The following is a 13,767-nucleotide window of genomic DNA, read 5'->3' on the forward strand; positions in this document are numbered from 1 at the left end:
CACCACAAACATCATCACCACCATCACCACCACAACCACCACAACTACCATCACAACCACAACTACCACCACCAAAACCACCACAACCACCATCACCACCATCACCACAACCACCATCACTACAACCACCATCACCACCACCACCACAACCACCACCACAACCACCACCACAACCACCACCATCACAACCACCACCACAACCACCATCACCATCACCACAACCACCATCACCACCATCACCACAACCACCACCACAACCACCACAACCACCACCACAACCACCACCACCACCACCACCACAACCACCATCACAACCACAACAACCATCACCACCACCACAACAACCATCACCACCACCACCACAACAACCATCACCACCACCACAACAACCATCACCACCACAACAACCATCACCACCATCACCACCACAACAACCATCACCACCACAACCACCACCACAACAACCACCACCACAACAACCATCACCACCACCACAACAACAACCATCACCACCACAACCACCACCACAACAACCACCACAACAACCATCACCACCACCACAACAACCACCACCATCACTACCACCACCACAACCACCATCACAACCACAACCACAACCACCATCACAACCACCATCACCACAACCACAACTACCATCACCACCACAAACACAACCACAACAACCATCACCACCATCACCACCACAACCACCATCACCACCACCATCACCATCACCACCACCATCACCACCACAACCACCATCACAACCACAACCACTACCACCACCACAACCACTGCAAACACCATCACCACCACCATCACCACCACAACCACAACCACCATCACCACCACCACCACAACAACCATCAACACCACCATCACCATCACCACCACAACCACCATCACAACCACCACAAACACCACCACAACCACTACCACAACCACTACAAACACCATCACCACCACCATCACCACCACAACCACCACCACCATCACAACAACCATCACCACCACCATCACCACCACAACCACAACCACCATCACAACCACTACAAACACCACCACAACCACTACCACAACCACTACAAACACCATCACCACCACAACCACAACCACCATCACAACCATAACCATCACAAATACCACCAAAACCACCACCACAACCACTACAAACACCATCACCACCACCATCACAACAACCACCATCACAACAACCACCACAACCACAACCACAGCCATCACCACCACCATCACAACCACCACAACCACCATCACAACAACCATCACCACCACCATCACCACAACCACCATCACCACCACCATCACAAACACCATCACAACAACCACCACCACCATAACCACAACCACAAACACCATCACAACCACAACCACCACAAACACCACAAACACCACCACAACCACCATCACAAACACCATCACGACCACAACCACCATCACAACCACAACCACCACAAACACCATCACAACCACAACCACCACAAACACCATCACAACCACCACCACAACCACAAACACACCATTACAAACACCATAACCACCACCAACACAACCACCACCACAACCACCATCACCACCACAACCACCACCACGACATCCACAAAGACCATCACCACCACCATCACCACAACCACCACAACCACCATCACAAACACCATCACAACCACCACCACAACCACCACCACAACCACCATCACGACCACAACCAACAACACCACCACAACCATCACCACCACCATCACAACCACCACAACCACCATCACAACCACAAACACCACTACCACCACAACCACCACAACCACCATCACCACCACAAACACCACAAACACCATCACAACCACCACAACGACCACAAACACCATCACAACACCACCAAACACCATCACCACCACAACCACAACCACCACCACAACACCATCGCAACCACCACAAACACCATAACAACCACAACCACCATCACAACCACCACAAACACCATCACAACCACCACAAACACCACCACCACCATCAACACCACAACCACCACAAACACCATCACAACCACCATCACCATCACCACCACCACCATCACAACCACCATAACCACCATCACAACCACCAAAACACCATCACCACCATCACAACCACCACAAACACCACCACAAACACCATCACAACCACCACCACCACCATCGCCACCACCACAACCACCACCACAACCAACACAAACACCATCATAACCACCACCACAAACACCATCACCACCACAACCACCACCACCACAACCACAAACACCATCACCACCACAACCACCACCACAACCACTACAAACACCATCACAACCACCACCACCACAACCACCACCACAACCACCACAACCACCACCACAAACACCATCACAACCACAACCACCACAACCACCACCACAACCACCATCACCATCACCACAACCACCACAACCACTACCACAAACACCATCACAACCACAACCACCACAAACACCATCACCACCACAACCACCACCACCATCACCACAACCACCACCAACACCATCACAACCAAAACCACCACAACCACTATCACCACAACCACCACCATCACCACCACCACAAACACCATCACCACCATCACCACCACCACCACCATCACCACAAACACCATCACCACCACCACCACAACCACCACCAGAACCACCACAACCACAACTACCACCACCAAAACCACCACAAACACCATCACCACCATCACCACAACCACCATCACCACAACCACCACAAACACCATCACCACCACCACCACAAACACCATCACCACGACCACAAACACCATCACCACCACAACCACCACCACCATCACCACCACCACCACAAACACCATCACCACCACCACCACAACCACCACCACAAACACAACCACCACCACCACTACAACCACAAACACCATCACCACCACCACAAACACCATCACCAGCACCACCATCACCACAACCACCACAAACATCATCACAACCACAACTACCACCACCAAAACCACCACAACCACCACAAACACCATCACCACCATCACCACAACCACCATCACCACAACCACCATCACCACAACCACCATCACCACCACAACCACCACCACCACAACCACCACCACCACCACCACCACAACCACCACCACCACAACCACCACCACCACAACCACCATCACAACCACCATCACCACAACCACCATCACCACCACCACCACCACAACCACCATCACCACCACCACAACCACCATCACCACCACAACCACCACCACAACCACCACCACCACCACAACCACCACCACCACATCCACAAAGACCATCACCACCACCATCACCACAACCACCACAAACATCATCACCACCATCACCACCACAACCACCACAACTACCATCACAACCACAACTACCACCACCAAAACCACCACAACCACCACAAACACCATCACCACCATCACCACAACCACCATCACTACAACCACCATCATCACCACCACCACAACCACCACCACAACCACCACCACCACCACAACCACCACCATCACAACCACCACCACAACCACCATCACCATCACCACAACCACCATCACCACCATCACCACAACCACCACCACAACCACCACAACCACCACCACAACCACCACCACCACCACAACCACCACCATCACAACCACCACCACAACCACCATCACCACCACAACCACCATCACCACCACCATCACCACAACCACCACAACCACCACCACAACCACCACAACCACCACCACCATCACAACCACCACCACAACCACCATCACCACTACCACAACCACCATCACCACAACCACCACCACAACCACCATCACCATCACCACCACCACAACCACCATCACCATCACCACCACCACAACCACCATCACCACAACCACCACCACAACCACCATAACCACCATCACAACCACCAAAAACACCATCACCACCATCACAACCACCACAACAACCACCACAACAACAACCATCACCACCACAACAACAACCATCACCACCACAACCACCACCACAACAACCACCACCACAACAACCATCACCACCACCACCACAACAACCACCATCACTACCACCACCACAACCACCATCACAACCACAACCACCATCACAACCACCATCACCACAACCACAACTATCATCACAACCACCATCACCACCACAAACACAACCACCACAACCATCACCACCATCACCACCACAACCACCATCACCACCACCATCACCATCACGACCACCATCACCACCACAACCACCATCACAACCACAACCACTACCACCACCACAACCACTGCAAACACCATCACCACCACCATCACCACCACAACCACAACCACCATCACCACCACCACCACAACAACCATCACCACCACCATCACCACCACAACCACCATCACAACCACCACAAACACCACCACAACCACTACCACAACCACTACAAACACCATCACCACCACCATCACCATCACCACCACAACCACCACCACCATCACAACAACCATCACCACCACCATCACCACCACAACCACCATCACAACCACAACCACCACAAACACCACCACAACCACTACCACAACCACTACAAACACCATCACCACCACAACCAAAACCACCATCACAACCATAACCATCACAAACACCACCAAAACCACTACCACAACCACTACAAACACCATCACCATCACAACAACCACCATCACAACAACCACCACAACCACAACCACAGCCATCACCACCACCATCACAACCACCACAACCACCATCACAACAACCATCACCACCACCATCACCACATCCACCATCACCACCATCACAACAACCACCATAACCACAAACACCATCACAACCACAACCACCACAAACACCACAAACACCACCACAACCACCATCACAAACACCATCACGACCACAACCACCATCACAACCACAACCACCACAAACACCATCACAACCACAACCACCACAAACACCATCACAACCACCACCACAACCACAAACACCATTACAAACACCATCACCACCACCAACACAACCACCACCACAACCACCATCACCACCACAACCACCACCACCACAACCACCACAACCACCATCACAAACACCATCACAACCACCACCACAACCACCACCACAACCACCATCACGACCACAACCAACAACACCACCACAACCATCACCACCACCATCACAACCACCATCACAACCACCATCACAACCACAAACACCACTACCACCACAACCACCACAACCACCATCACCACCACAAACACCACAAACACCATCACAACCACCACAACGACCACAAACACCATCACAACCACCACAACACCATCACCACCACAACCACAACCACCACCACAAACACCATCGCAACCACAACCACCACAAACACCATAACAACCACAACCACCATCACAACCACCACAAACACCATCACAACCACCACAAACACCACCACCACGCTCACCACCACAAACACCATCACAAGCACCATCACCACCACCATCACCACCACCATCACAACCACCATAACCACCATCACAACCACCAAAAACACCATCACCACCATCACAACCACCAAAAACACCACCACAAACACCATCACAACCACCACCATCACAACCACCACAACCACCAAACACCACACACCACCACCACCAACACAACCACCACAAACACCACCACAAACACCATCACAACCACCACCACCACCATCGGCCACCACCACAACCACCACCACAACACCACAAACACCATCACAACCACCACCACAAACACCATCACAACCAACCACCACAACCACAAACACCATTACAAACACCATCACCACCACCAACACAGACCACCACCACAACCACCATCACCACCACAACCACCACCACCACAACCACCACAACCACCATCACAAACACCATCACAACCACCACCACAACCACCACCACAACCACCATCACGACCACAACCAACAACACCACCACAACCATCACCACCACCATCACAACCACCATCACAACCACCATCACAACCACAAACACCACTACCACCACAACCACCACAACCACCATCACCACCACAAACACCACAAACACCATCACAACCACCACAACGACCACAAACACCATCACAACCACCACAAACACCATCACCACCACAACCACAACCACCACCACAAACACCATCGCAACCACAACCACCACAAACACCATAACAACCACAACCACCATCACAACCACCACAAACACCATCACAACCACCACAAACACCACCACCACGATCACCACCACAAACACCATCACAAGCACCATCACCACCACCATCACCACCACCACCATCACAACCACCATAACCACCATCACAACCACCAAAAACACCATCACCACCATCACAACCACCAAAAACACCACCACCAACACCATCACAACCACCACCACCATCACAACCACCACAAACACCACCACAAACACCATCACAACCACCACCACCACCATCGCCACCACCACAACCACCACCACAACCACCACAAACACCATCACCACCACAACCACCACCACAACCACTACAAACACCATCACAACCACCACCACCACAACCACCACCACAAACACCACCACAAACACTACCACAACCACAACCACCACACCACCCACCACAACCACCATCACCACAACCACCACAACCACTACCACAAACACCATCACAACCACAACCACCACAAACACCATCACCACAAACACCATCACCACCACCACAACCACCACCACAACCACAACTACCACCACCAAACCACCACAAACACCATCACCACCATCACCACAACCACCATCACCACAACCACCACAAACACCATCACCACCACCACAAACACCATCACCACCACAACCACCACCACCAACACCACCACCACCACAAACACCATCACCACCACCACAACCACCACCACAAACACAACCACCACCACCACTACAACCACAAACACCATCACCACCACCATCACCACCACCACAAACACCATCACCACCACCACCATCACCACAACCACCACAAACATCATCACAACCACAACTACCACCACCAAAACCACCACAACCACCACAAACACCATCACCACCATCACCACAACCACCATCACCACAACCACCATCACCACCACAACCACCACAACCACCACCACCACAACCACCACCACAACCACCATCACCACCACCACAACCACCACCACCACAACCACCACCACCACAACCACCATCACAACCACCATCACCACCACCACCACAACCACCATCACCACCACCACCACCACCACAACCACCACCACAACCACCATCACCACCACAACCACCACCACAACCACCACCACCACAACCACCACCACCACATCCACAAAGACCATCACCACCACCATCACCACAACCACCACAAACACCATCACCACCATCACCACAACCACCATCACCACAACCACCATCATCACCACCACCACAACCACCACCACAACCACCACCACCACAACCACCACCATCACAACCACCACCACAACCACCATCACCACAACCACCATCACCACCATCACCACAACCACCACCACAACCACCACAACCACCACCACAACCACCACCACCACCACAACCACCACCATCACAACCACCACCACAACCACCATCACCACCACAACCACCATCACCACCATCACCACAACCACCACAACCACCACCACAACCACCACCACAACCACCACCACAACCACCACAACCACCACCACCATCACAACCACCACCACAACCACCATCACCACCACCACAACCACCATCACCACAACCACCACCACAACCACCATCACCACCACCACCACAACCACCATCACCATCACCACCACCACAACCACCATCACCACAACCACCACCACAACCACCATCACCACCACCACAACCACCATCACCATCACAGGGAGGGAATGACCGTGGCTGAGAAGACCTGAAGCTTAGTGCGGAGCGACAGACCAGGTAGCTTCCACACAGCATTACGCAACGGACGAAAAGATATTGCCGCTCGACTGATTCGGAGTGAGACCTCTGCTGTTAAACTGGAGCCGGTCATAAGCACACTTCCCAGGTATGGGAAACTCTCCACTCTCTCCACAAGTGCCCCATCACCGATTGGGAGTTGTGGGGGTGGAGTGTCCGATGGTACAAAATACCCAGGCAGGTGCTTAGTTTTGGTGGGGCTGATGGTAAGGCCCCATCTCTTAGTGGCACGCTCCAGTCTCAGCAGCAGCATCTCCAACTCCTCCTCTGAATGAGCAGCTATTACTAAATCATCAGCATACATAACGTGCTTGAGCAATAGGGAGCCATCCCTTGACCGCACCCGGGCATCGATCAGCCTCCCATTATATCTGTACCATATGGAGATTCCCCCGGTACAGCTATTGAAGGCTTCACAAACTACGTGGTCGAAATAGATGTTAAATAATGTGGGAGCCAGAGGACATCCCTGTCGCACCCCAAGGTGTACAGGGAAAGGCTCGGACTCCCGGCCACGTAGTTTTACCCGGGCCCGCTCACCATCATGAAGGTCATTAATGATCGTGAGCAGAGGGTCAGGTACTCCAAAAGCATGAAGAACAACCCAGAGCCCAGGCCTATTGATGGTATCATAAAGCAGAGATGTAGCTCTTGCTGGAATTCCCTACACCTCTGCTGTAGCAGACGGACAGAAAACATGGCATCTGTGCAGGACCGCCCTTTCCTGAAACCGCATTGGGGCTCCGCAAGCCTCTCCTCAGCGTGCCTGGCAAGGCGATGTTGAATAATCCTTGCCAGGACCTTTCCCGGCACACTGAGGAGTGAGATTCCCCTGTAGTTGTTACAGTCTGTGCGGTCCCCCTTCTTAAAGAGGGGGACCACCAGGGCATCCTTCCAATCCTGCGGAACCCGTCCAGTGGTCCAGACTGTTTTTATGATGTCATATAGGGCAGTCTGTGCACAAACTCCACCCTCCCTCAGCATTTCGCTTGGGAGATCATCTCTGCCTGGTGCCTTTCCTGGTCTCAGACTCCGGATCGCCCTCAGTACTTACTCAACAGATGGCACTTCAGCCAGCCACTCACAGGGGGTGACTTCTTCCAATATTTGAGGCACCGCAGCCTCAGCAGGGTCATCAGCACTTTATGCCACGATGTTTTCCTGGCTGAGGGATTTTCCCTCCTCCAGGACCTCACAGAAATGCTCAGCAAATCTGCAAACCTGTTCCTGGGGGTCGGAGATTGGATCACAATTTTTTCCCCTAATGATGGTAATAGGTGTGGTGCTGCAGGTTACTTTTTTGATGGAGTTAAATAGAGATTTGTGATCGCAGGCCATTGAGGCAAACTCCATCTCCTCAGCAACCCGCGACCACCACCCATCCTTGCAGCGCATCACGGCTCTCCGAACCTCCGAGCGAAGGCTGCGGAAAGCCTCCTCATTCTCTGACGTGGGATGCTGTAGACGATGAGAGTGGGCCTGTCGCTTTTACTCAGCCAGCCTGAACAACTCCTCTGTCAGCCAGGGTCTCTGAGGAGGTCTGGACCGTGTACCCAAAGCAGCCATTGCAGCTGCCTGAGTCACAGTCCTAAATCTCACCCATTTACCCTCGACATCTGGAGGAGTGGGGGACGATGCCAACCCCAGTCACAAGCGATGATGAAATTCTCGCTTGCAACTTCATCAGCTAGCTGAGACCAGGCCACCTGAGGTTGCAATGGGGTCCTGGGTGTACACCCACCACCGGAGCGGAAGAATGGCAGGCACATCTTACAGACAACAAGTCGATGGTCAGAGGGCAGATCAGCTCCACGGTAGGTCCTGGTGTCAAGGACATGGGCTCGCATCCGCTGTTCCGTCACTATGTAGTCCAGCAGATGTTCTTGCTTGGACCCGGCATGCATCCATGATGTGGTGTGAATGCGCCGATGCCGGAACAGCGTGTTGGTAATTACAAGCCCATGGGCTGCACAAAAATGTAGCAGCCTCCTACCGTTGTTATTGAGCTGATCTGGCCCATGCCTTCCATTCACTGCAGACCAGGTGCCAGCATCATGACCAACTCGGTCATTGAAGTCACCCAACATGATGACTCTATCCTGAGGGGTCACTTTAGCCAGCACCTGTGACAGGAGGTCATAGAAGGCATCTGACTCATCGGCTTTGCCTGCATCCCTCCACGGATGTTCGTCTTCGGTGGGGGCGTAAGTATCCACGACCACCACTCCTCGCCTCCGGTTGATGGGAAGGCGAGCTCAAAGTAGCCTGGGGCTTACAGCTTCCCACACCTCACCGCCACGCTCCCACGCCCCCTTCATTCTTTTATTCAAAGGAAGAGCCACACCCTGTTGTTTGGCAGTCTCCTGCCCCGAGTAGAGGACTGTCCACCCCTCATGGTGGCATGAGCCAGAGCCAGTCCACCGGACCTCCTGAATGCCAACGAGATCCAGGCGGTACCGGTCCAGCTCCCGACAGAGGAGTGGCAGCCTCTCCTCCGCAGTGAGCGTTCGAACATTCCACGTGGCCACACGAAGTGGCTTTTCGTTGTTTCTGGAGGAGCCCCGAGGGTAGGGATTCAGTCTCCTGGCTCTGCCAATTGGGGTTTGGCCAGGAGACGTCATAGACGCCTGTCCCCCCCGGGGTCTCCGGCACAAGCTTATTAGTTACATTTTTCAGTCGTGGTTTTGTGGTAGATAATTGAAGGTGGAGGGGTTACCAGCCCCTTGCACCCGTCCAGAGCCCCCATTTGGCCACTCACCCACCCACCCACTCACCCACCCACCCACTCACCCACCCACTCACCCACCCACCCACTGACCCAACCACTCACCCACCCACCCACTCACTCACCCACCCACTCACCCACCCACCCACTGACCCAGCCACTCACCCACCCACCAACCCACTCACCCAACCATTCACTCCCCCACCACTCACCCACCCACTCACCCACCCACTCACTCACTCCCCCACCACTCACCCACTCACTCACCCACCCACTCACCCACCCACCCACTCACTCCCCCACCCACTCACTCCCCCACCACTCACCCACTCACTCACCCACCCACTCACCCACCCACCCACTCACTCCCCCACCACTCCCCCACCATTCACCCACCCACTCACTCACTCCCCACCACTCACCCCAATGGTAGAGGCCATAGAATCGCTGCAGATCTCCGCAAAGTCTCTTCCCAGGACTCCGTAGTAGAGGCCGTAGAAGAGCAGAACAACGCCAAAGTCCATAGAGTCCTCCGTGCGTAACCTGCCACAGACACACACACACACAGACACACACACACACACAGACATACACACCCACACACAGACACACAGACACACACACAGACACACACACAGATACACACACACAGACACACACACAGACACACACACAGACACACACACACATACACACACACACAGACACACACACACAGACGCACACACACACACAGACACACACAGACACACAGACACACACACACAGAGGTAAGAACAAAGATCCCCCATATAGCCTTAACAGACTGTAGGGGCAAGTGCTGTTAGCGAGCACCTATGAAGGCCGGAACGGCACACGAGGGGGTGGGTGGCCAGCACCACGCCTGACCGCCTTTGTCTCCCTAGTGGTGATGTTTACACACCGCACCAGGTACTCATTTGAGGCTGAGTCGACCTAGGGGAGGCCCAGGACCGGTTCAGATAATCGTCATCGGCGGTGTTGGCCGTGAGCGGGAACTTAGTGGTGACATCACTCACCAACTCACTCACTCACCAACTCACTCACTCACCCACTCACCCACTCACTAACTCACTCACCCACTCACTCACTCACCCACTCACTCACCCACTCACTCACTCACCCACTCACTCACTCACCCACTCATTCACTCACTCACCCACTCACCCACTCACTCACTCACTCACTTACTCAACCACTCACTCACTCAACGACCCACTCACTCACTCAACCACTCACTCACTCACTCAACCACTCACCTACTCACTCACCCACCCACTCACTCACTCACTCACCCACTCACTCAACCACTCAATCACTCAACGACCCACTCACTCACTCAACCACCCACTCACTCACTCAACCACCCACCCACTCACTCACCCACTCACTCACCCACTCACTCACTCACCCACTCACTCACTCACCCACTCATTCACTCACTCACCCACTCACCCACTCACTCACTCACTTACTCAACCACTCACTCACTCAACGACCCACTCACTCACTCAACCACTCACTCACTCACTCAACCACTCACCTACTCACTCACCCACCCACTCACTCACTCACTCACCCACTCACTCAACCACTCAATCACTCAACGACCCACTCACTCACTCAACCACCCACTCACTCACTCAACCCCCACCCACTCACTCACCCACTCACCCACCCACACACCCACCCACCCACACACCCACTCAACCACCCACCCACTCACCCACCCACCCACCCATTCACCCACCCACCCATTCACCCACCCACCCATTTGCCCACCCACCCATTCACCCACCCACCCACCCATTCACCCACCCAGCCACCCACCCATTCACCCACCCACCCACCCATTCACCCACCCACCCACCTACCCACCCATTCACCCACCCATCACCCACCCCTCACCTACTCACTCTGCCACCACCCACCCACCTCACCACCCACCCACTCAATCAACCACCCACCCACTCACTCACTCCCCACCCACCACTCAACCACCCACCCACCCACTCACTCACCCACCCACCCACTCACTCACTCACCCACCCACCACCCACCCACCCAGTTACTCACTCACCCACCCACCCACTCACTCAACCACCCACCCACTCACTCAACCACCCACCCATACTCACTCACCCACCCACCCACCCACTCACTCAACCACCCACCCACTTACTCACTCACCCACCCACCCACCCACTCACTCACCCACCCACCCACTCAACCACCCACCCACTCAACCACCCACCCACTCACCCACCTACTCACTCACTCACCCACTCACTCACCCACCCACCCACCCATCCATTCACCCACTCACCCACCCACCCACTCACCCACCCACCCACCCACCACCCACCCACCCACCCACTCACCCACCCACCCACTCACTCACTCACTCACCCACCCACCCACTCACTCACTCACCCACCCACTCAACCACCCACCCACTCAACCACCCACTCACTCACTCAACCACCCATTCACCCACCCACCCATTCACCCACCCACCCATTCACCCACCCACCTACTCACTCTGCCACCCACCCACCCACCACCCACCCACTCAACCACCCACCCACTCAACCACCCACCCACTCAATCAACCACCCACCCACTCAATCAACCACCCACCCACTCAATCAACCACCCACCCACTCAACCACCCACCCACTCAACCACCCACCCAACCACTCACCCACTCACTCACTCACGCACCCACTCACCCACCCACCCAGTTACTCACTCACCCACCCACCCACTCACTCACTCACTCAACCACCCACCCACTCACTCAACCACCAACCACTCACTCACCCACCCACTCAACCACCCACCCACTCACCCACCCACCCAGCCACCCACTCACCCACCCACTCAACCACCCACACACTCACTCACCCACCCACTCAACCACCCACCCACTCAACCACCCACCCACTTAACCACTCACCCGCTCC

General features: G+C 54.3%; 1 protein-coding gene across 1 annotated transcript in view; it reads right to left on the reverse strand.

The window, feature by feature from the left end:
• The window catches only part of RNF121 (ring finger protein 121), a 36,782-nt gene that overhangs the window by 10,727 nt on the left and 12,288 nt on the right, over positions 1-13,767 (reverse strand). Inside the window, exon 6 of the mRNA XM_032980937.2 lies at positions 11,206-11,326. Within this exon, the coding sequence (XP_032836828.1) occupies positions 11,206-11,326 (121 nt within the window). The remainder of the gene's footprint in view (positions 1-11,205; positions 11,327-13,767) is intronic.

The sequence above is a fragment of the Petromyzon marinus genome, chromosome 76 (assembly GCF_048934315.1).
Source record: "Petromyzon marinus isolate PM22_M1 ecotype Great Lakes invasive population chromosome 76, UKy_Petmar_22M1.pri1.0, whole genome shotgun sequence".
In the NCBI taxonomy this organism is placed as follows: domain Eukaryota; kingdom Metazoa; phylum Chordata; class Hyperoartia; order Petromyzontiformes; family Petromyzontidae; genus Petromyzon; species Petromyzon marinus.